Here is a 26,086-nt window from a genome sequence, read left to right as displayed (position 1 = left end):
GCACAGAGCCCTACGCGGGGCTCGAACTCACGGACCACGAGATCATGACCTGAGCCGACGTCGGCCGCTTAACTGACTGAGCCACCCAGGCACCCCTCAAAAGGAGTTAAATGGCTCACCCACCCAACATTATAAAGTTAATAAGTGGCAGGGCAGAAAGTCACAGCAAAGAAAGTGCTCTTTCCATTAGGTAATGGGAAAAGAGTCCAGAGAAATCTGTATCCGACTTCCCCCTTACCAGGGCCCCCTTTGATACCCCCCTATAGATTTCTAATGGAGAAACACTGAACAGAAAAGTTCTCGTTGCCTTTTTACAGATAGCACTTGACATTCTGACCTGCCCTTAACTGTTAACTTGAACAATAAATGGCTCAAATTCTAGATCCTCTTGAACTCCAGTGAGGAGGATGCTCACCTTGAATTATGGCCAAGAGGATGACAATCACGAAGAAGAAGAAGGTGATGTCAAAGATGATTCGATAGATCTCATATTCGTCGCCTGCTGGGTCTTCGATTTCATCGCCGATACCCCCTCCGGCACGTACCCCGACGTACATGTGGAACATGTAGCACTGGAAAAGACAAACACAGTCACTTCCTGGAGACGCTGCCCATCTGCACATTGAACAAAGTTGAGGCTCTCTCTCTAGCTGCTAATCCTCACTCTGGAAACTGACCATCTCTGCCTTCTACATTGCCTCTTTTTGTTTCAGCGTTTGTGATTATGATGCAAACACGTGGCTCTTACACTCTGCTGTCCTTTGAACAAAACTCGACACGACACTCTGCCTCGCACCTTCTGTCACACTTTGCAGGGGATGAAAAATACCTCACTAGCATCTGGCATAAGGTAATCCCATTAAGATCACATTAAGGCCCACAAAGCTATATTTAATCACACTGCTCTTTTTTTCTTTTTCTTTGATCAGAACAGACAGAGGAGAGAGGAAGGAAAACCTCAATATTTAATAAGATGGAATCTCAGAAATTAAGCTAGGAAAACACCAGACCCAATAATGCCATCCCCTCATCCGTCATGTATGGAATACGATGCTGAAATGTTTCTACTCTAACGTGTACAAGAAAGAAGACAGAGGGGAGAAGCAAGGAGAAATAACAGCTCATTGTTAAGAATCTGAAACATTAAAGCAACCAATTAGAAGGAGAGCTCCAAGCGCCCACTGCAGAAGAGGGCAGGGTTTCTCAGCCTCAGTGCCGTTGACATTTAGGGCCGGATAATTCTTTGGATGGGATCTGTCTCGTGCATTGTAGGATGTTTTAGAAGGATCCCTGGCCTCTACCCACTCAATGCCAAGAGCGCCTCATTGTAGATAACCAAAAACGTCTGCAGACATTGCCAAGCGTCCCCGGGAGGGCAAAATCGCAACAGTTGAGAGCCAGTGGCTTCAAGCATCAGTGTTTTATCTGTTTTCAGGATAAGGGCAGACTCTCCAGGTCGGGGCCTCAGATTCAGGGACGCTTCATCCCTCTCCACTGATGGGCTGCTGCTCCCGAGTACCACCCTGCACTCTATCCACGCCTGTCAGATAAACAACTCCCGATTCTAGTTCTTGGTTTGCATTTCCTTCCCATCTTAAACAGTTATTTCCCTTTCTTATCCCATTCCTTTTCACCCTCAGGTAACAAGCCTTCCTCCACGAGGTCTTCTTAGACTGTTTCAGACACTCCGACTTACCCAACTGATGTCATCCATGAGTACAAAACACATTTACCCACCATCTGCCTTAACGAAGGGGCAAAGGCTTTGACACAGTGTCTTCACTTGGGGAGACACCACAATCCCCTGGTCATCTTCTACATTTCTGGCCACCCTTTCTCAGCCTCCTTGGCCAGTTCTTCCTAGAGGAATGTCCCCACCTTCACAGTTAAGTACCATCTCTGTGCCAATGACGTACACTTTTTTTCTGTTTACACCTTGGGTCTCTTTCCTGAATTCCAAACCTGTACCTACCACTTACCTAATTTTGATGCTTCGTGATCTGTCTCACTGCACTGAACTGGCTTCATTACAAGAAGAATGACTTTGGTTACTGCTCTATTATCAGGGCCTAAAATAATGTCCAGCACATGAGAGGAAACTTACACATCACTGGGGCGGAGGGGGGGCGGTGAATGAAGAGTGAAAAGTCATGACTGATCGGTGTTCTCATGGAGACTTCACTGTCTCAGCCCATGAACCTCAAATTCTCAGATGACCCCAAAGAGCACAAAGGACAGGCAGCAAGTTGGCCCCAAAATGCTCATAGTTCAACAGCTAATATAGTGATAGATGCAGCACACAGAAAGTGTCTTGGAGCAGATGCCTGGAATCTAATGATCAGAACCGAATAACGACTGGGTCACTCAGGAAGGAGGTTTGTCAGTCTGGCACACAGTGAACGAAGAGGATCAGAGGGCGGCTCTGTCGCTGCCCAACCAAGAACCATCTGGGGCTCAGGTAAGGGGTCTCTCTCACAGACAGGCCAGAAAAGTCATTTTTGTAATGTTCATTTATTTTTGAGAGAGACAGAGTGTGAGCGGGGGAGGGACAGAGAAAGAGGGAGACGCCGACTGTGAAGCAGGCTCCAGGCTCTGAGCTGTCAGCACAGAGGCCGACACGGGGCTCAAACTCACAGATCGCGAGATCGTGACCTGAGCTGAAGTCAGACGCTTAACTGACAGAGCCACCCAGGTGCCCATAGAGTTTTTCTCTAGGGAAGAGAATGCATTCTCCTGCGGCATGAACTCTTAACGAGTAGGATGTTGGTGTTCTGACTCATACATCTGACTCTTAGGAGCCTGGTTAATGTGAGTCTGTCCTCAAGAGAATGTTTAGTTTCCAGACATGCACAGTTGAAGATAGGACCATGGAATGAGGCTAAATTACCAAAGCAAATGTCTCCTACTTCTCAGGTCTCCTGTCAGCCATCTAGCAACATCCACGTCTCTCTGCTCACCTTCATTCTGTGAAAGCTCTGATGCTGACAAAAGGGCTCCCACCATATTTCAATAATAGACTCTGGCCATGCTGAAAAGATAGGCAGTCTTACGCATTGGATTGTTTAGGCTTAGTAAGATACCAGATTTTAAAAGTATAAAATTCCAGGTTCACCTGTGGGATGTTGATACTGATTTTCCCAACCTTAATCTCACTACCTGGTTATCCCCAGATATAGCAGGTGGGTGGCTAGAATATGCGGTAGGGTGGTGAACATCCACCTACGTAGGGCTGTCAGGCTTTTAGTTGTCAGATGATCATTCTCCTGAAAATGGAAAATCTCTCATTCACCTTCCTTTTCACAGGAGCAGCTTAAACCTGAACATCAGAGTTGGAGAATAGAAAGCAGTAATTCTGGGACACAAACCCATATACTTTGTTCAGAGAATCTGAGTCATGAGGAAGGAAGGTGCCTGGTGCTACCAACACTGGGAATACGCAGTTATTCTCCAAATTTAATATTCTATGGTTTCTCCCCTACCCACTCATCTCCCGAGTGGATTCATTCCAGGGTTAATCACTATTTATGACAGCTTTAGGAAATACTGAGGAGGGACAGTTTCTGGTGGAGTAGTGAAGATCTTTACGAGATCTTTATCCTGACCACCCCCCCCCCCAAAAAAAATAGGGGGAGAAATAAAAGTGGAAAGAGAAAGACAGAGACAGAGACTGGCAGAGATTACTTGTTGGGAGGGTAGGGTAAAATAAGTAATTTAGAACAATCCCCTGAGCTGGGGATCGTACTTCCCTAGAAGTAACTCGTTCTCTCAACCACCTGGTAAGTTTTTCCCAAAAAACACAACAGGTCTGGACACCTTCCCTACAGTTTCTGACTTGGGATATGAGGGTGGCCTCATTGAGCTGCGGTTCATAAAGGGATGCCCTGGTGAGTCCTGGTGAAAGGACCACCCCTTTGGAGATGAATGTCTTTATATAGGCCAAGTCAGTCTCCCTGGCTAGTTAGCTACAATCATCTTTTTGCCTGGGGCTTTGGAACTTTGGATCATTTTGCACTTTCTCCTTGTACATTCTTGGAGAAGAGGTTCAAATTCTCTCAGGATACTGATGGTTTAATTAGATTCTCAGGCTTAAAACACCATGATCCTAAATAAATAAGTAAAGAAAGAAAGGAAAGGAAAGGAAGGAAAGTGTAGGAAGGAAGGAAGGAAGGAAGAAAAGGGAGGGAGGGAAGGGAGGAAGGGGAGGAGGGAGGGAGGGAAGAAGGAAGGAAGGAAGGGGAGGGAGGAAGGAGGAGGCAGGTGGTAGGTGGGCAGGCAGGCATGTAGCATCACAGTCTAAAACTGTAGCTACAGCGCCACCTGCTGTTAGGCATGAAACACTGGCAGGTGAACCACATCGCTGTGAAAACCTAAAATGTTCCTAACATATGCCAGGAAACTACCAGAAGCAATGAAGGCACTGGAAACTCAGATGTTGCCGAGAAAACAGGGCATGAGTGAAGAAAACCCATCTCAAGCAAACAATCCTCGACTTCACCCTGTGAAGACTAATTGTTAGAGACGGATGTAAACAAAAGATTCTCTTTTGAGAGATACACGCAAGATATTAAGCGTGACCACTTCCTACGCCGTACTTCTGTCTTGCTAGCTGCTGGGTTTTGCTAAGCCTTGACTTTTAACGAGCACTACTACAAGTGAGCAGTTACATTTTAAATGTTGTTGGCTTGTTCAAACCTTGCTGCACAAGTATTAATAAGAGGCAAATTAAAAGGGGTTTTGAGACCAACTACTGTAAGGTAAATCTAGGTGATGTGGCCTCTGATGTGATCGTTTTTAAGAACAATCAGCTGGATACGAGCATGTGCAAAGCTACACAGACTCCTGTGTGCCTGATCCGCCTGGCAGCAGTATGGGAGCTGAGATGTTATTTGTGGCTTGGAATTGAGTTTTCTCTTTTGCAAGAAGACACATCTAAGGTACATCCTCATGATGCCCCCAACCTCACCCCACCCAAAGGCAAGGTACAAAGCTTACCGTTAATGTGTAGAGATAGAAACACCCAGAACAGACCTGGTTGTAGGTAGCCTCACTGGTAGGGGCAGAAATCCCTTAAACTGGACAAAATCCAGGCTCTAGCTCAGTCCTGAGGCCATGGTTGAAACATCAAGAAGCCTTATTTCCTCACCCTAAAGTGAGGCAAACTTCTCTACCTCTTCTCTACACATCCCATGCAACTAGGTCATGCCAACCAGGTAAAGGCAGTTCGTTGTCTTCCTAACTCACTTGTTGTTCAAACCATGCCTGGATTCCTCTCATAATTTCACTGGTAAAATTTACAAAAGCAATGGAAACTCATACCAAGAGTGATGTTCGAAATGTAGTCATCCAAGGATACTATCAGGATAATTGAATAGGGTCAAACATGACTCATGACGTTAGAAGGAGACACCTGGATGTTTCAGGGGTCTTATTGTAGTAGGAGGGGGGCAAGTGAGGCCCCGCCATTCCCAATGCCAACTCAAAAGTACTACCTGAAGTCATCCTGACTTTCCAGCAATCTTCAGCGATTCAGCGGGCACCACACCCTCTGGCAGTGAATCACCTCGCTAAACTTTCTGACTCAACCAAGGTGGACTTTGAGATTTAGAACCATGGGGGAGGGGGTGCTTCTGGAAGAGAAATGAATCTCCCTGGAGTCACAACTGTCTGGTGTTAGTAATGACTGACTCCCTTTTGTGCCTTGTTGACTCCTCCAGCTGTCTGCCCCCCTCCCTGCCTCGAGCCAGCTGCTACCCCAAGTCTTGAAGTCACCGGGTAGAGAGGCAAGGTGGGTATTAAAGGCACCTCTCACAAGAGGAGATGAAGGATCCTTACTGGCGGTAAAGTGTCACATATTTAGTGACTCTGGGGGATGTCACTACCAGTGACGAATCCCTTACCGTGTAAGTTTCTTCTCTCCCTAACCTGTAGTCCTACTCCCTGTAGGAACCCTTGTTAACAGTGTCCCATGTACCCTTCCAGAAACACCGTGTACATATTCTAGTGTATTTAATATGTACATTCTAGCATGTGTATGTGTGCACACAATCAGGATCTTATTATAACACTGTTCAAGATCTTGCCCCCCATTCCACACTGAAATGCAATCTGTATGTCTTTCTATATCAGCATGTGCAGATCTGTCTTATTTTTCAACAACTACCTACTTTTCCATGATAGGGATTTGCCATAGTTGGTTTAATCGGGACTCTATTGATATAATTTAGATTATTTCTAATTTGTGATAGTAGCAAGTATCCTTAAACCCACAGGAGCATATTTGGAAACAAACATTTAAATCAATACAATCAGTGGAACTGACAAGTCAGAGGGTAAGTACAATGAAAAATGTGATGGATATTGCAAACTTTCTGTAAAATCATTGTCTTAATTTGAATTCCCTACAAGTGTTCATGAAAGTGCCAGTTTTTCCATCGATTCAACAACTGTGGGTATTAACAAACTTGAATATTCTGCAAACCTGATATGAAATGGCAGTTGATTGATTTGCATTTCTTTAATCTTTGTCAATTTGTAAGCTGGCTGAATTTTACCACGAGCTGATTGTTCCTTTTCCTATTGGTTTACTTCCTAGTGATGTGATTTAGTACTTAGTAAGTTAAGGACACTGGCCCTATGTTAATATTTTTCCTAGTTTTTCATTTGTCTTTAAGACATCGCTTAGTGTTGTTCCTTTTTAAAGTAATTGTTTAGGACCCCATGCATCTTAGGTTTTATGACACACTTAGAAAGACCTTTCCCCATTTAAAAATTATTATTATTTCAAGGACGCCTGCGTGGCTCAGTCAGTTAAGCGTCCGACTTTGGCTCAGGTCATGATCTCCCATGATTCATCTCGCATCAGGATCTGTGCTGACAGCTCAGAGCCTGGAGCTTGCTTTGGATTCTGTGTCTCCCTCTCTCTCTGCCCCTCCCCTGCTTGTGCTCTGTCTCTGTCTCAAAAATAAATAAGCATTAAAAATTTTCTTTAAAGAAAATAAGTAAAATTTTAAAAATTGTTTATTATTTCAAAAGTCAAATTGTTATAATTTTTATTCTTTTCTTTTTGCATTAAAATATGTGTCCCATTCAGAATTTATTTTGATTTAAAGAACTAGGTTGGTATCAATTTTTATCAAAATTTCCCCAAAAGCATATCCATGGTACCAATACCATTTACTGAATTCTTTTTCATTTCATGATTTCAAAAGCCACGTTTTATCATACTTTTAATTTCCCAGTGTATCTGCATGTATTTCTAGACTCTCTATTCTGTCCCACACATGTATCATTCTCTAGTACAAAACCTGCCTTAAGTATTAGTTTTTAAAACATTAGTAGTTCCCTCTCATTACTCTTTTGGGTGTTTATTTTTTCTAGAGTAATTTTACTGTCACTTTGTTGGTCTCTTACACCACTAACCCCAGCTATGTAGGTATTTTGATTTGGTGCTCAATGAAGAATTCATCTCCTTTCAGCTAGAGGTACATATTTCCAATCTAAGGTCTCACCTGTAATAACTTCTGATTCGCCAATATTAGACGGGCAGGTTAAGGAACAGGGGTAGAGCAATATGAAAGCTTGGACATCCATTGATTTTAAAACCAAGACCAAAAGGGTAATTTAAGCTAAAGTACTGAATATTTAAGCAAAACCTAAGAGTTCTAGTAAAAGATCTAATTTTGGGCTTCAGTGATGTCAGTTAATATCATGAAAGTACACAGATAACTAAGGGTTCAAAATACTCTCCAAGGAAATAATTTTAACCGCTGTCCTGGAATCTATGAACCAATTCAGCTAAAGCGTTTATATTAATCCTTCCAGCTCTAAGTCCTTTATGCAAAAAATCTGATTATCAGGCTGGTACGGCAGATGTAAAAAAATGGCAGAAACGGTCCTTTACATTCTGCAAAAGAATGAAAACTGTTGATTCTTTAAAGAGCCACACAATTTTTTTACTGGGTACGCTATTTTCTATTCTGCAAGGTTAAAGAGTAACTACACAACCACTCATACTGAAGAAGCAGGAGAAATTTTCACTCATATGAGATCAAAGTGTATGAACTTACCGTTAGCATATCATCACATTTCATATCCGGTGTGTCACCATCTTCACTTTTATTGTAGAATTTTCGGAAAAAGTTGAATGCCACAACAGTATATAGGTATACAACAACAGCTAACAAGCCAACAGTTAATACAAGCTGGAAAGCAATGTGACACAGAACATGCATTAGAAATGCAAGGCATATATGACTGGCATGTTCAACATCAGTGTGGGAGGAGAGAATTCTATGAGCACATACCTGGATTTATTGACTAGAAACTAATGGGATCCATACCTCACACCATACCTTTCTTACCCCCCTCTGTGGGGAAATTTATTTCCATATGCTCTTTATTTTATCAAGTGGTCAGACTGTTTTATGCAAAAGTTGGCTACTTAATTGGTTAATGAATGCATACTACAGCTGGAATATGAATAAACTCTGATTGACTTTCACATCCAAATTGATCATAATATGTATGTGCTGAAAATAAGAATTTCACCAAGTTGGTGAAAATATATTTCTGGTTATATCACAGAAAATCTAAACACACTAAAATGCATTATTTTTTGTGTCTACTTCCTCTAATTACAATGAATCCCTATGTTCTTGACCATGGCAGCATATATTAAGTCCTTCAAAAATAATTTTACAATTATCTGGAGAAAATATGTTATCTGAATAGAGGGCTTAATTCACTTCTGTAAATGAAGTACAATGCCACTATAAATTTCTGCACATCTTATTATGAGGACTATTAAGCTCTCTATATTTCTGTAAGTCAAAAATTGATATCTCAAAAAGAAGGAATAATCCTCCCAAAATTTTAGAAGTGAATTGAAAGCAAGCCAAACCTTTTGTGTGAAAATACACAAGAGATTCAGAATCTCCAGTTCTTTAAATATGTCAGGGGCTCAATACTATGAATGAATAAACACTTTTTGCTGATGTCATAGTCACATTCAAAAGTTAGAGTGACATATAGAACAACAATGTGTTGAAATTTAGGAAACTAAAAATCATGATAACTGTTCATATGAACTTAACTATGGACATAGTTCACGTGTTTGGGGGGACATGGATTTAAAAATATGCTGAATTACAAAATTCTGGAAAAGAAGGACTCTGTTAAGTCAAATAACGAATATAGAATGTGTTACTCCCAGTAGACAGGTGATAGTGAATGAATCAATAAATATATGCTTCTATAATGAGTTTATGAATAATTAAAGTTTTCACATTACAACTGGGCTCCATTAAAACATAAATTGATCATCTGGAACTAGGCCAGTATGTAAGTCCTTGGACTATGACCTTGTCAAGTATGAAACATTATGATTCTTTCTGTCCAATTTAAAAGTGGAGAAAAGACCACACGATCTCCAATTTTTAAATATCACATCAAATTAAGAACGCAGCATCTTGTGTTTTATTACTATTGTAACTAGTGCATCAGGATTCTGAAACACATTTCAGTTCCCTCTGGTATCAAATGGAGTAAATATCATATTAGGAAAAATTTAACTATTTTCTGCGGTGTTTTGTATGTGCCGGGGCCTGTGCTAACACCTCCACATTTATGTTCTTATTTCATTTTCTCAGAAACTCCAAAAGGTAGGTGCTTTTATTGTATTCATTTTACACAATGAATTGAGATTTAAAAATGTTAAATCAGTTATCCAAGGTCACACAGTGAATCGGTCAAGCCAAGACTTGAATGTAGGTGTAGGGGACTCGAACCAATATCCCTCATGGTTTGTTAAAAAAATAAAAAAAGTGCATATCCTCCATTCACAAAAATCTTTAAAACTATATGTTGCCATTGGAGGTTGGGTTTTATTTTTATTGGTGTATTTTTTGTTTTTTGTTTTTTTGGTTTTTTGTAGGGAGTCAAAAAAAAAATCAACTTTTACCTGCTTGCCATTGTGAGTTACCGATGACAAGATGGTTCTCAGTGTCTTGAATCCCATGGCAATGTCAAGAAGATGAGCAGCAAAAAAAAAGTTGTTATAGTGTCCCAGAACGGACATAGTCATATACCAGGCCAGGTAGAGGAAAGACTGAGAAGACAAACGAGAGGGAAGCCTATCAGAAACCAGAAGGAGTGACTGTTGTCCAAAGCTACTCTGATTTCATTCCATTATAATCACTTCATTTACTTTACCTTCTTAGTCTGTCTGTTTATTTAATTCGAATCAGTTATATTGGTTTATGTATTTTAGTGTTATTTAGCTTGTTCTCAGAGGTTCAATGTCTTTCTCTCCTTTATATCAGAGAGGCTGTTCTTATGTATCTTTCTATAGAGAGAATTTTACTGACCTAATACTCGATAGCAAGGTGTTTTCACCTTGGCACTACTGAGAGTTTAGACTGGATAATTCTCTGTTTTGGAGGCTGTCTGATGCACTGTAGGATGACCAGCAGTGACCCTGATCTCCACTCACCAGATGCCAGCTGTGACCACCAAAGATGTCTCTAGACATTGCCAAAAGTCACCTGGAGGACAAAATTTACCCCCTTGAGAGCCCTGCTCTACACTCAACCAAAGAACCAACCAACTATCCTTCCCTCTTTCGTTTTTCATTTACTCACTCCCTAAATCAGTGTTTGTGGAGACCTACTAGTTGTAAGAAATTACGTGCGGTATTTTATTAACCAAGCATCTCACTTTATGTGAGCCAAAACAAGTCTAGGAGAAAATGCAAATACTACTTAATGTCACCGAAGGCTATAATAAACCTAATAATACAATTGGTACTATCTGTAGGAATCTTGTTTATAATCAATGGAAGAGATTCGCTTTACAGAGGTTAGATGTATAAGTGTATATACTTTTAGAAGGGAGGAGAATAAAAAAAGTAGAATAAAAGATACTGAGATCATGCTTGCTTTCTGGATTAGGGTCCTTGGGCATAAGAAGTGTTTTGCCATTGGAGTCAAGAGCTACCCATTTTGGGAAAGGGAAGAAACCTTCATTTTGACTAGAATATATCTTAAGCTTTAACAGAGAACACAAACAAGACAAAGGGGGCTGAGGTGGTATAAATCATCTTTATGGGCAGTTCAGGGCTGAGGTTAGACATCGGGTGGAAGAAAGCAGTACTTGAAAATAGACACCGAGATAAGACTACGCAGAATGTGCTGAGGAGTGACAGTTTGGTTTGAGAGTGGGCTTCTGTTTCAGAAGATGAGGCTGGAAATGTATGGCGGGGTTGGAAGGCCTTCAAGCCAAGTTAAGGGATATGGGCACATCCCACAGGCACGGGAGAACCCCTGGAGCATCATACGGAACAATGGTATGTGAAAAGCAGCATTTTATGAAAATACCGTCTTGTATCTTTGCACATACAGTCTCTGTTTTTATTCTAGCCAGACTCTTGATAAGTAGGCAATCTTAGCCCCAAATTGACAAATGAGGAAAGTGAGCTCACTCCGGTCAAGCTACTTTCTCAAAGATGTAAGTGGCAGAGCTATTGCGTTAGGACACTACTGGCCAACCCCACGGGGGAGGTTATAAGAGGCACGACTATCAGCAGAACTGGCCAGAGAATGACAGAGGGCAGGAAAAGGATCCAATTGGGCACATAATTGAATGCATATATTAGAAGGAGAAGGAAAAGGAGTCCAAGCTGGTCATCTGGACATAGGTAGCAAGAAGAACAAAAACACTAACAGAAAGAGGAAATGGTGGACAGGGGGACTGCGTTTAGCAGGGAAGAGTGAGGAGAGGAGAAGATGCATTTGTCACAGGACATTTGAATGGACACACCCAGCAGGCTATTAAGAAATGAAAAGGCTGAGGAGAAAGGACAAGTGTGTGGACACAAGATGAGTAAGGAGACTAATATAGGTGATCAGGGGAGCCAAGGATACATGTATAGACGACACAGGTGCTGTCCTTAGATAGCCGGATTTCGCAAATAAAAACACAGGCTGCCCAGTTACAGATAAACGTTAGGTAAAGAATAAATAATTTTTAGATTAAGTATGTTCCATGCAATATTTGGGATATACTCACATATAAATATAAATATATAAGTATGTATATTGTACATTGTTATATTATAGATATAAAACTACCTATATTTATGTATAGGTATGTATACATACCTATATAAAAATGTAAATATAATATGTAAATATTTAGTTATCTGTAATTAAAAATTTTTTATAATGTTTTTTATTTAGTTAGTTTTGAGAGAGACAGCAGAAGCAGAGGAGGGGCAGAGAGAGAGAGACACACAGCATCTGAAGCAGGCTCCAGGCCCTGAGCTGTCAGCGCAGAGCCCAACGCGGGGCTTGAACTCATCTGTACTTCATCTGGTAAGCCTAGCTGTGTTTCAGACAGAAACCACACTATTGAGGACTGAAGACATGTTGACAAGTAGCTGGCCAAACAGCCATGAAACTACAGGTGGATGAATAATATATCAGAATAATATAACAGAAACAAGTCTGAAGAAGTCTATCCACGCCCAAATGCTCTGGAGGCAAGAAAACTAGAGCAAGATACGTATCTTGCATGACACAGGTACTGCGGCATATAAGGAGGTCAAGGAGGATTGACCTTAACTAGCAAAAGCCAAGATGGCCGGGCTACCTGAACAGAAAACATCAGTGCTAGAGATGAGGTGGTTTCCTTTTAATTTGAGGGAGTTGCTTCCATTATTAGAAGAGAAATTTGCTGAAGGCATTAACAGTTGACAATTCTAAAAGATACTCACTAGACTTGTTTTTGAGATCTTTGGAGAGTTGTCTAAAAGACCCAGTATTCCGGGCCCGTGACTGGGTACGATAGGGGTGGGGATAGAGACAGGAGAATTTGGGGGGTGTCGCAGGTCTTTAGGAGAACAGAATTACCACTCACTGTAAAAGTGACTGCTAATTAGAGTGTGATTTTGAGACTAAGTGAGATGTGCAAGGGAGACAAAACCAGAGGAGGGTCTAGGACTAGGCCTTTGGATTTGCTTGTAAGTGCCCCTTCGCAGGTGTGTGAGGATTGTAGGAGGATTCTGAACCAGCAGGAGGAGACAAACATTTGTAGTTGATCCATTCAGCAGAGTTTCAGGACTGTCCCTAGCAACTTCCCATAGAGAGCACATGGGAGCATGAAAACCATTGATAATGATTTTTTTAAACTGAAAATTCTAAGTCAAAAATGTCAAACTATTGAGCAAGCCAGGATAGTACAATGTGATCGTCCGACCTGACAGTCGGTGGCTTTTGGTGAATTTTTTTCATTATATTTGGATACAGACTTGGGCTGTTAGGCTCTTTGAGAAAAGAAGGATCAATCAAGAACAAAAACCAAAAAAAAAAAAGAACAAAAACCACAATAATTTAATGCACTTAATTTGGGGGAAACTTAAATTTATCACAATTAATGTTTTAAAACTGTATTTATTTAGAACTTCCGTTTTAACATCTAGGAAACTTTGAACTCATTACCCAACTAAAACCTAAATGAAAATACATGTGAATTTTCATCTCAGTTTCTTTTTCTTGCATAAATATATTTTCATGTTAATCTTTCAGCTATTGAAAGAAATGGATTGAGAGACGGGGGCTAATTAATCACATATTTCCTTGGGTCATTCTCAGATAGTGGTCTGTATTAAATCAATTGCTGTCTGACTGACTTCCCTAAATCACTGACTCTCTGCCTGGCGGATCCCAACAGACTTGTCTAATCAGAGCGCACCGTCCTTTGTGGTAATGAAGCGGGCTTACGTTGTCCGTGAAGACGACTCCTAGTTTCCACATCTGATACTTCACATCAATAGAGTTCAGTCTGGAAAGACAAAAAAAGAAGGATTTGTGGATATGCGTGTGAAGCAAAGACTCGGGGGCTTGCAAGAGCCTGCTGCCATTCTTTCCGTGGGATGAAACTGGCAACCATCTCAGGAAATTAGTTCCATCCAAAGTGTCAAGGGAATCTGGAACATCTGGATGACGTGTTCCAGAATCCTGTAATGCTTTTTTAGTGGGATCTTGGAAAACAAAACAAAGATGCAACTTCTATTATTTAAGATTAGCACTTTCTTTTCCTGCATTAAATATAAGGTAAAGCCACTTGTTATGTGAGAATGATTTCTGGAAACTATGCTGCTACATTAACCAACATGTGTGCATCCCAAGTTTCCTCGCTTTCATTATACATTTGTAATTGCATTCTGACAGAATAATTTTTACTTAGGCTGATAAAAACTTGCATAAACATCCACATTCACTTTACAACTAAATTTGCCAGCGAAAGGGCTCTTTCATCTTGTTTGTGTTTCCTCTTGTTTTCAAAAAAAAAAAAAAAAAAAAAAATCTCTACCCAAGAAGGCATTCACCTTTTCCCCTTGGTTCCCAAATTACCTTGTAGACTTACTACAATTTCCCATTTGTTTGGTAGTTGCGGGTGTGCAGGTATCTACGTACATTTATGCCTTTCTCCCTAGTCTGCAGACTCCCTAACACCAAGCACATTGTATCATACATGGAATATCTCTCAATAAATGTGCTGGATGAGTAAATCTTAGCATAAATATTCCTGATCTTTGTAGATTAAATACATACATAGTAAAACATACTTTCTAACTTGAATTTTTTTTAGAGCTGCCCACTGATTCATGTGCTAGAAATTATAACTTTGTTAGCCTAATATTCTAGGTAATTGATATGATAGGATATAAAATATGAGTATTCTTTTCAAAAGGGCTTCTCTATATTTACTGTTTTACATGTTATTTCTTTAGTCATTTTTTTTAGGAAGGCCAATCTTAAATTTCAAGTGGTAGGATCAGTAATCGCTAATCAAAATGGACTTCTTAGAGACTTCTCCCCCAAAGGTTACTTTTTAATTTACCTTAGCCTAGGAGTTTTTATCTTAAGGAAATAAAGTTATCTTTGAGCTAGAATCAATTCTATTACTAGAGATCATTTTTTTAAAGTTCTGTGAATATTTAAAATGGGTTTCAATACAAGGCTATTTTTTTCTTTTTGTTTTTTAAAGTATATTTATTTATTTTGAGAGGGACAGTGTGTGTGGAAAGGAGGGGCAGAGAGAGAGGGAGAATCTCAAGCAGGCTCCATGCTGTCAACACAGAGTCCTATTTGGGGCTCAAACTCGTAAAACTGTGAGATCATGATCTGAACCAAAATCAAGAGTCAGATGCTCAACCGACTGAGCCATCCAGGCACCCCAAGACTATTTTATCTTAAATTTAAAAAGCCAAAGACAGAGAAAAAATAAATAATGGGGTAATTTGCATGAGAGCATGGTTATTTCCCATGAAAGCAATCTAAAACAAAATAAGTGTTTCTATCAGGATGACTGAATGCCCCATGGCAGTTTCTTACTTTATTTAAAAAATGGTTATTATTTTTCCTTCCTATCAAACATTAGGGTAACAAGTTTGCTGTCAGCATCGTGAAGCAGCATACCCTTTTGGTGGCGTAGGACACTCTTTTCTCACCAATCACGACAGTACTCCTGTTTGGGTGGAGCTGACCCAACCCCTAGGGATGGGCCAAAGCTGGTCTAGGCCAACTGGGCACGCATTCACCTGGCTACAGGGCTTGGTTCAGGGGCAGACCATAAGCCAGAAGCTGAAGAGTTTTGCTAGATGGTTTTGAGATACAAATCCCTCCTCTTTTCCCATGAAGACACAAATGAAAAAGATGCAGGTTTTCTGGGTCCTGGCAGCCATTCTATCCCCAGGAGGTAATCTGGCTACCTGTTTGTTTGACAAACCCTACATATCTGATTGACAAATAAAACATGCACAAATAGATGAATCATCCTTGTACCCAAACATTCACATTAAGATAATATTAATATGCAAACCAGATAATGTTTTAAAATTTGATCTTTGTAAATGTTTTAAATAAAGGAACAATATATGTAATTCTTTTTCCTAGTTATGGACATTTACTAGAAATTTATTCTTCTAATTTTATTATCCATATTTATTTTTTATTTAATTTTTTTTCTGAGAGAGAGAGAGAGAGAGAGAGAGAGAATCTTAAGCTGGCTCCACAGTCAGCACAGAGTCCAATGAGGGGCTCAATCCCACAACTCTGGGATCATGACTTGAGCCGAAAGCAACATTCGAATGCTCAAATGACTGAGCCACCCAGGTGCCCCTTCATATTTAAAGGTATTAATGCCATATTAATTTCTTGGCACTTTGCCAGGGGTCAAGCTCGCAAACATTTCCTATGTAAAAAAGTGGAAAATTCCACTAATTTAAAACTATTTGTTCAGGGGCACCTGGGTGGCTCAGTCGGTCGAGTGTCCGACTTTGGCTCAGGTCATGATCTCACAGTTCGTGAGTTGAGCCTGGAGCCTGCTTTGGATTCTATGTCTCTCTGCCCCTCCCCCATCATACTCTGTCTTTCTCTCTCTCAAAAATAAACATTGAAAAAAAATTTTTTTTAAACAAAACTTTTTGGTCACAGTGAAAAAAAACAACAACACCTTTTTGTTTATAAAACAGTCTAAACTTTCCTTCTATTTTTTTCAGACTTTTTTTTTTAGGATCATAAATATTACCATGGAAAGAGCATAATTTAGTAAAACGATTTGATTCTACATTGTTTGTCAGAGATCTGAAAATATTAGTAGAAAGCTCAACACTGCTCTATGGTCCTTGTTTTTATATGATATTCTAACATAAAGGTCTTAATTCCTAAGCACTGGCAAGGTGTTTCATCTTCTATACAGTGACATACTCATTATGTACCACATGGGTTTTCTTAAAGTACCCAGGTGATATTTTGGATCTAAATCCACAGTTTCTGTTATGTATTTGTCCATAGAACTAACTACTTTTAAACTGAGTTCACATTATTTTTAAAAACCATGTAGCTCCAATAAGTTTTCAGATAGATAAAAAATTATATTACCAATGAGGTCAGCCAACATGTTTTTTTAATGCTAGCTAAAATATTTATCTGACACAAAATAATACCACCCTACAGAGCCTCAAGTATCTATATTTCCAAAGTAGTCACATCCCTAACTGACTAAGACCATAAATTTACAAGAAAAGTGGACATGTTCTTAAGGGAAAGTAACTGTTAAGTTTCTTCTAAAATCGTTAAGTGGCTACAATGAGAAATTACATTTTTTAAAACCTGTATGCTTTACACTTAACCCAGAATTATAGTTGATGAAATATATATTTGCAGTGTGTGTGTGTGCGTGTGTTGTGTGTGTGAAATTCAACCTGAGGCAAATTCAATTCAACTGATTCACATCTTTCTAGCTATATTATAACCTATTATTCCATTAAAGCACTATATCAGGAACACCTCATTTAAAAAAGATTTTTTTTAATGTTTATTTATTTTTGAGAGAGAGAAAGACAGAGCATGTGCATGGGAGGGGCAGAGAAAGAGAGGGAGACACAGATCCGAAGCAGGTTCCAGGCTCTGAGCTGTCAGCCCAGAACCCAACACGGGGCTCAACCCCATGAACCATGAGATCATGACCTGAGCCAAAGTCAGACACTTAACCGACTGAGCCACCCCGGCGCTCCAGGAACACCTCATTTTAAAGTTAAATTCCTGAGTAACAGCATGACAGCATAGTACTTCTGGCTTGTGAAGTCTTTGCTATTTAAACAAAACACAAGAATTATAATAAAAGAATATGAACTTTGAACTTTCCTAATAAAAGGGCTCCATAGAGCCCTCTTCCAAAACCTAAGAAAGATTAACCTGTTTTCAGACAGCATCAGAAAAGGTTGTCAAATATTGTGCTTTTGTTTATGTTTGACTTTGACTTAAATGGCATTTAGGGATAGAAAAGGAAAATTAAGTTAAGAACATACATCTTTATTTACATAATTTTTGCTTTATGTAAATAACAAAAAAGTCGCCTTCCAAAATTAATAGGAAAAAATCCAATCATTCCACACCCAAAAATACCCAGAAGCATAGAAGTAGACCCTTAGGTACATTCTCTTTCCCTCATCTCTATTCCCCCAGGCTCTGAGGGAAAGGAAGTCGAGGCATTATCAAGTTCAGAATTGTATTAATTTCTTCTCCTTTGGGTCTAGAGCCATTGGGAAGAGGTAACACTCACACGGCTGACAGGGAGCTGTCTTTCTTTGGCTTCTTCTTTTCCCGGGCATCGCTGAAATCTAGGGCGGCTTTGTCCATACCAAGGAGCTCGCTGATTCTGTCCCGGCCATAGAACTCCCCATATTTATCCATAACCTGGGCACAGGAAATAAAACATTTTACTGGCCTCAACCACTCAGTAATCCCTCGTATGCATGCGCATACAAACATCTAATTATTTTGACACTTACTATATATCGGTCTTATGTTCGAGTTCACTTAAAAGTCTCACTTCTGGCTCTTCTTCTGTGATCGCAATGCTTAAGGTCAAAACAAACTTACAGCACTGTACGTAATACCCATCCGAGGAACAAGATGTCTTAGTCAAGAGAGGGACGCATGCAAAAGGAAGGGGGGGGCCAAGGAAATAAGTCAAGAAGTGGAAAAAATGGAATGAAAGGAACTTTGACCAAATTCATACTTTGCGCCAGGAATTATGTCAAGAAATTTGACTTGCTCTCCCTCATGGGACTGTCACATTATGTAAGTCACACTATGTTATCAGCATCCTATTCTGCAGATAAAGAAGTTATGTCTTAGAAAACATAACATGCCCTTGGGGCACCTGGGTGGCTCAGTGTATTGAGCATCCATCTCTTAGTTTTGGCTCAGGTCATGATCTCATTGTTCATGAGACCAAGCCCCTCACTGGGCTGTGTGCTGACAGCCTGGAGCCTGCGTGGGATTCTCTCTCTCCCTCTCTCTGCTCCTCCCCTGCTTGTGTTCTCTCACAAAATAAATAATTAAATATTAAAAAAATAAAATAAAATAAAATAAGAAAATGTAACATGTCCAAGCTTGCTAAGCTTGGCAAGAAATGAAATAAGGAAACCACCAAACGAGATCTGACTCTCAGGAAAGATCTGCACTGACCATCGCCAGCCATGGGCTGGCCACTTGTGACAGCATCCTCTCTGGGCTCTCAGTTACAACCGTTCAACTCTCCCCTAGTTTCCTGACTTGAGCTGTCAGTCCTTCAGTAATCCCCGGAACCTCATCACCTCCCCGTGTCTTCAGGGCAATCCCTGCATAGACCCCTTTGCACCACCAGAATCCCTTCTGAGCAACTGTCCTCCATTTCCTGGCCCCCCTCTCCCTCTGCCACATCTTCCTGGCCTTGCCCACATGTCCCGTTTTCAGACCGGTGTAGACGTGGGCCCACAGCTCTCCCTTGAGCCCAGGAAGCACAGCCCCGTGACACAGCCACTCTTGGCCTAATGCTTCCAGGAGAGGCCCACACACAATGAAAATGGAGACAACGGTAAAAGCAATGAATGAAAAGTAGGAGAGAGAATGGGCCACTAAGGGGAAAAGAGGGTAGGAGAGCAGAGGACGAGGAAGGCAGAAGAAGGAAATGAGCACTTGAGGGAAAGGAGGAAGGAGGTTCCCCAGGGAAAGAAGAGAGAGAACGAAGGAAGAAATACATTAATGGAAAGGAAGAAGGGATTAGCAAAAGTAAAAATAAGCCTCTTCTGAAAGTATACAGTCGAGGTAAATGAAAACATGAAAGAGAAGTGGTAGTTAAAAAGCCCATGAACATCACCCACAAAGGTCTGTTCTGTGTTATTCTCACGGTGCTAAAAACGGGCTGGGGTGGCCTGCATGGGGGTTCCCTCTGGGCTGTGTTCTCACCTCACTCCCAGGACAACAAATCAGCACTAAGTATAGTAGGAATGCCACCAATAGTCCCTGCTGCAATTACAGTTTAGTTTTACTTTTTTAAGTTTATTTATTTGAGAGAAAGGGAGCACAAGAGTGGGGGGAGGAACAAAGGAGAGGGGGGCAGAGAATCCCAAGCAGGCTCCACACTGTCAGCGCAGAGCCCCACATGGGGTTTGATCCCACGAACCTCAAGATCATGACCTGAGCTGAAATCCGATGCTTAACTGACTGAGCCACCCAGGCGCCCCTGCAATGACAACGTATTTCTTTGACTCTGAATATGCAGTTTCCTTCAGAGAAATCTGTGCTTTAACAATTCAAAGCTTCTTTCTTAAGTAGCTAATGAGAATAAAATGTTCAAGTTACCTATTTAAAATTGTTTAAAAATAAGTCTTTCAAAGCCCTGGCCCAATGTGGATGTGCTCGTATGCAGGAGGGCAATGCTGCTCAGAATTTCACGTCACACCAGGAGACAAAACTCTTGCGCCAGAATAAAATCTACAAACACGCGGCTTCTCTCAACTAGAAAGTCTTGTTATTAAATAGATTTTTAAAAAAAGGTCAACGTGCTTCCTCGTGTCCCTGATTTCAGTTCTTGGTGCAAGCCCTCTATCTCCCCTCAAATTGCTAACAAAAAATCTGCTGGTCGCCAATCCTCCTGAGTAACACGAAATCAAAGGGAACAAGAGCACTTCATCTGGCAGATGTCTCTGGCTACTCCAGACGGTACCGGTTGGAGCTAGAACTCATTAAGGAGGTGAGTTGAGTCAGGGTGGCAATTAGAAAGGTTCAAAGAATAAGTAGGAGCTAGAATGTAACGCTTTATGTGAATCGCTTTAGTCTTCACATAAAGCAATAGTATTTCATGATCTACAAGTACCGGTACATACATTATTTCGTTAAAAGAGATCTGACATTAAAATGCTATGTGGTGAGAAGAGCAGAGAAGACCCTTGACTTTCAAGATCAGAGCAGTTAGCAGGCGCCACAGTTCATCACTGATGCCCTATCATTGTTCTTTCTACTACGCTATGACGCAGTCTGCATCAGAAGAATAAAACTTTATGAAAATAAAAAGATCTCCGAAGTTCATGTGAAATAAACAAAACTCAATCCTTTGTTCTCATGGAACGACTCTGCTCCTACAGGGCGAAGCAGGATTCCAGCCCCAGTGATTTACAGCTGTCTTATCAGAAAATGGTCGTTAGCCAATTCAGGGGACCCAAAGAAGCTCGGAGAAAATTCTCACCAATTCCTATTACTGTGCGGACTGAGCACCGATTATTCACCTGAGTCAGAGGACAGGTGGATGAAGCAATGCTTATTATTCATTCTATAGCTGCAGAGTATGGGTTCTTCTTTATGTGCAATTTTTGAAATTCATACTGAATTCTATTGCCACTTTGAAATGACATTAAAAGACAGATAAAAGCACACCTCAGTATTTCATTCTCCACATGAGCCATATCAAATTCAAATCTGAATTGCACTCTAGGAAACAAATAGAGAATGCATTCCTTCTGAGAGGTATTACCTTTCTTTTAACAAATTTGTCCCAGTAGTTGTTGGGAAATGACCTAAAAAATATAAAAGCATAAAAGTAAAATAACATCATTTAAAAAAATGATAAATAACAATATGTTGTTTGGAATAAGCAAAATACTTAATATGTAAACACATATTGTTTCATTCACAAAAATTATAATCAATTTTGTCCCACCTTATCCCATAATTTTCCTATATCAGAGGTACATTAAATATTATGTAAGCGTTAATATATCAATATATACATGCAAATCACAAAAAGACTCCGGGCTAATATTTTAACGGGGAAGAATATGAGCATATTTATTAATAAGTAGCTTGTATTTATTTACATGCTGACACATGTCATTTGTAACATGTCAAATGACATACGTTTCTCTGTCAATTATCTTTAAAAACTAAGGTATCTAAAAATCTGTCATTTTTTTTCTTATAAAGTTAAAAAATCTCATTCCCACGTTATCCTCGAGGAAACTGACCGTGGCACCTGTACTAATATGGACTTCACTTAAAGGGACAGATCTCATTTGACTTAGTATTAACAGCTAGAGTTGACAAATACAACATTGAGCATTTAAAGTAAACATTTTTTTTTAATTTTTTTTATTTAAAAAAAAATTTTTTTTTTAATGTTTATTTATTTTTGAGACAGAGAGAGACAGAGCATGAACGGGGGAGGGGCAGAGAGAGAGGGAGACACAGAATCGGAAGCAGGCTCCAGGCTCTGAGCCATCAGCCCAGAGCCCGACGCGGGGCTCGAACTCGCGGACCGCGAGATCGTGACCTGAGCTGAAGTCGGACGCTTAACCGACTGAGCCACCCAGGCGCCCCTAGAGTAAACATTTTAAATGCACAAACACATCATCCCCATTTGAAAACTCAGAGCTTATTAGCAATTTTAACTTCTTAAGAACAAGCAAAGCTGATCACAATAAAAAGATATTTCACACTTGACACACTTGACTAGTAGAAACTACTCAAAAAATAGTGTATCACTAATACCTGTAGTGGTGGCAAGTTCTATTTTTGTGATGGGTTGACCTGGAACAACTGCTAGGAGTCTGGGTCTTGATCTCACAAGGGTAAATAATTAATGTATAGAAAAAGCATTTGTCTCCCTGCCTTATATTTTACATGTCATAACGTTTGACTAGTTTTATGCTGGGCTGCTTTATGGTACCAACTGAAAGTTTACAACTTCGATACACTGAAAGTATGAAATTCAATATTTTTGCCTTCAATGCTACAACTCTTTCCTTAATGAATCATTTTTGCCTCGTCTGGTCTTTTGGATGAGATAACCCCACACTGCAGGTTATGCCCCTCTAGCTACACACTTCTCTGAACATTGAGTAATGGATGTTAAGTTCCATCAGCGCTGTGGAAATGGACCCAAAGCCATTTTTGATTAAGGAATTGGGAACACAGATGGGAAAAAAATTGATAGCATCCATTAAGAGGCTGACAGTGCTTAGTCTTTTGATTTTCTTGGCCGAAAATATAACTATTATTCACCTCTGCTAAACTTTTGACAAATCTGCAGGAACTCCAGCAAAGTTGGGTTTTTTTTGTTTGTTTTTTGTCTTGAAATTTTTGAGCACAGTAATGTCTCATATAATTCTTTACTCACTGTGTGTTGATTACGAGTCTATCCCACTGGCCTTTAATATCATCTTCTGAAGGCTGTTCCGTAATATAAAGCCCATCAAATTCCAATTTTCGAGCTACTTCCTTTTCTCGCTTAAAAATAACCAATGGGACCTACATTTGAAAAAAATAAACACGTTAAAATTAGTTTAGATTTACTGGCATCTCCTGTGGTCGCTATCTTTACAAAACAGCATCTGGAAAAAGAAGTATTTCCCATGTTACTTCCAGGAAGGTAAAATTGAGTGAAAATGAATTGGTTATATTTAGGCAGAAAGAAACATCTAGAGGTTTAGGAAAAAAAGAAGATAGAATAGATATAGTTTATAATCATATGTTTTTAAACACATAGAAGTTCACAGATAACTACACTGAAGAAATCATTTTTATGTATTAAAGAGAAAAAGATGTATTATATCTTTTATTATGATATACTTAACATACATCTTTATATATGTGAAACATGAACGGATACAATAAAATACAGCAATGTTACTAATGTTCCAAAATGCATGCTTCTAAAAAGTGCAGTGTTATTTGAGAAATCTCTTTAATTATTCCACACTCAGCATGCCCATATGCTATTTTGAAATAAATTTTAATTCCAGCATCAGCAAAAATCTTTGTCAGCTAGCCAAAATGTTTCCAGAACATACTGGCTCTCTTTTCATATGGACAGATTTTACAGAAGGCACGGATACAAAAAAGAGGCAGACGTTCTAGAAAAATCCAAGAATACTTTCCCTGTCCCCTCTTAATAAAACAAAGGAAAGACAGGGAAGGGAAAAGAATTTCTGAAGAAAATTTTACAGTCTAGTTTTTCACCCTGGGCTCTGGCTTTTCAAAAGTCTTCTAGAAGCTTCACAATCTGAGGTAGGAGATAATGAAATAAAGGCATTACCAAGAAAAGGTGTCTCGCTAGGAAAAAATAAAGAGGTTTGCAAAGGTAATGGGAAGCCCTGGGCATTCGGAGACTATCTTGAGTTCTGTTCACCAAGTTATATTATTCTCTTGGTATTATTCTCTTGGTATATTATTCTCTTGGTGGGGATAGAGCTGCATTATTCTCTGGGTGAAGGGTGACAAACTGTGGTCTTTCTGCCATTGATGGCATTAGGTAGGTGCCTAATGACTCATAGGTTCCATATGATGTATTATATAACTCTAAAACAGTGGAGCATTGCTAGGAGACATGGTAGGTTATTTCTACCATGGGGCCAAGTTTTGATGAAACGGGTCATTATGTAAATAATTGCCAATATGTGACAGGGAGCTATAACAAGACAGCCTGGGGCCACAGGCCCTTCCCAGGACAGCCTGCAGTCAACGACTGGTCAACATGGAGCTCTGAAGGCCAGGCTCCAGTCCCCCAGCCCTGCAGGGGCATCCCAGCTTCAGGGACTGAGGCTTGTGTGTGTGGCCTGTTGTATCTGAACCACAGCCCCACTTTGTCTTCTGTTCCACCCTGCTTCTTCTCCTTGCCCCACGGGTGTTGATTCGTGGAACATTCCCTAATAATCTCTGTGCAGGAAATTCCCATCTCAGAGTTTGCTCCCCCAGGAGTCCAACCTGCAAAAGACATGCGCAAACACGGACACACACAGGTACCTTGGTGCCTTACTATCTTACTTTCAAGCAGTAGTAGCCGATGATGCAGAAGAAAGAAATGACCGTGTGAAGAATGGCTAAGATCCGCAGCGTGGGCTCCATGTAGCCGCTGCTCTCCTCCAGGACGTAGTGAACCGCGATGATTCTAGGCGAGCCACTGTCCAGGCTGCTAACTTTGGCATTTCCACTTGAACTGCGAGTGGGGGGCTCCTTTCCTTCAACCACAGAAGAAGTGGAGACCTGATTCAAACCATTTAAAGTAGAGTCAGTTCACTCCCTCTAAGGGACCGGCACACACAAGAAACAATGGAAACCCAGCCTTCTCAGCAGAGAGCCAGATATGAGGCTCAGGTACCATGAAAAGACTAAAAGCAAAGGCTAAAAATAAAAAGATAGCTTTTCAGAAGCTGATGGCCTATAACGAGCACACCCTCTAAAACACCTCCTAATCTGAGCAAGAGTTACGAGGAGTCTAATGCATGCAGGAGAAAAATCAGATGGCTAGGCTGCCTTCTCAGGTACCAAATGAATTTAATGTAATGAGGGTGTGCCACACCCAGATATGGTACCAAGGGGGGTACACAGCCAAATCAGGCTAGGGACACTGGGTAAACCCTGTACTACATCAAACACTCTTTAGTTGAGGTATTTCCCATTTAGTTTGGAGGAACAAGTCTGCTCCTGCCTTACTAGACCGTCAGTGATGTGCCTGAGCTCTAGGTTTTTTCCTTTCATCAAAACATATCTCGAAAGAAATTTACATGTGCTCATTGGCGAATGTGTGAATTCTGCACACGCAATCCAACCCATCTGTGGTTTCGTACTGGTTCCTGAAACGTAAAGATGTACCTACCTTATAAAAGAGCAAGATGAAATTGATTGCAAACGCGACGAATAAGGCTAACATTCTCATGTTGTAAAAGTTGCGAGCAAAATAGTTCTGAAAAAAACGATGGAAATTAAGGTCACTGAATGAAGAGATTGACACGTGCAGACGATTTAAAGCATTCATTCATCTGCCCCAAACTACTTCTTGAGAGCCTACTCTGCATCCAGTAACGTTCTTGGAGCTGTAGACGCAACAGTGAGGGAGTACGTTTGGGCCACCACGGAGGAGGTACACATCCGCAGATAAAAGACAAAACAAAATCTAATTTCAGAGGATGCTAAATGCTATGAAGAAAAATCCATCAGGTTACGGGCTTGGGGAACACTCTGGTTGCACTGTGCTGGCAGTCACTAAATCACATGGCTTCAGGGAAGGTGGATGTGGTGGAGGTTATGGTTTGAGGACAGGGAGCAGTGGGCCAAAGGCATTTATTAGAAAATATGAACACGCTCAGGCAAGCAAAGAAAACATACTTGCGGGGCTGACTCGTCCCCTGATTGCCACCCAAGGAGAGGTCGGTGAATGTTTACTGGGCCTGAATGATTAGGGTCTCACAATATATCAATAACAATAT

At 40.4% G+C, this 26,086-nt stretch overlaps 1 protein-coding gene and 1 long non-coding RNA gene across 5 annotated transcripts in view; one reads left to right on the top strand and one right to left on the bottom strand.

Moving 5' to 3' along the window:
• LOC144613149 (uncharacterized) overlaps positions 1-4,137 on the top strand; it is a 40,536-nt gene extending 36,399 nt beyond the window's left edge. The window contains exon 4 of the long non-coding RNA XR_013550436.2: positions 1,641-4,137. This is a non-coding gene — a long non-coding RNA (uncharacterized LOC144613149). The remainder of the gene's footprint in view (positions 1-1,640) is intronic.
• RYR2 (ryanodine receptor 2) overlaps positions 1-26,086 on the bottom strand; it is a 755,762-nt gene that overhangs the window by 6,572 nt on the left and 723,104 nt on the right. For all 4 annotated transcript variants that reach the window (XM_081790553.1, XM_081790554.1, XM_081790555.1 and 1 more), the window contains 9 exons: positions 25,477-25,563; positions 24,645-24,863; positions 22,999-23,129; positions 21,358-21,400; positions 18,124-18,257; positions 13,776-13,836; positions 9,959-10,105; positions 8,067-8,201; positions 416-572 (listed from right to left, as the gene is read on the bottom strand). In XM_081790553.1, coding sequence (XP_081646679.1) covers positions 416-572; positions 8,067-8,201; positions 9,959-10,105; positions 13,776-13,836; positions 18,124-18,257; positions 21,358-21,400; positions 22,999-23,129; positions 24,645-24,863; positions 25,477-25,563 — 1,114 coding nt within the window. The remainder of the gene's footprint in view (positions 1-415; positions 573-8,066; positions 8,202-9,958; positions 10,106-13,775; positions 13,837-18,123; positions 18,258-21,357; positions 21,401-22,998; positions 23,130-24,644; positions 24,864-25,476; positions 25,564-26,086) is intronic.

The sequence above is a fragment of the Panthera onca genome, chromosome D2 (genome assembly GCF_046562875.1).
Source record: "Panthera onca isolate mPanOnc1 chromosome D2, mPanOnc1 haplotype 2, whole genome shotgun sequence".
Taxonomy (NCBI): Eukaryota; Metazoa; Chordata; class Mammalia; order Carnivora; family Felidae; genus Panthera; species Panthera onca.
This window is presented reverse-complemented; position numbering and strand designations above follow the sequence as displayed.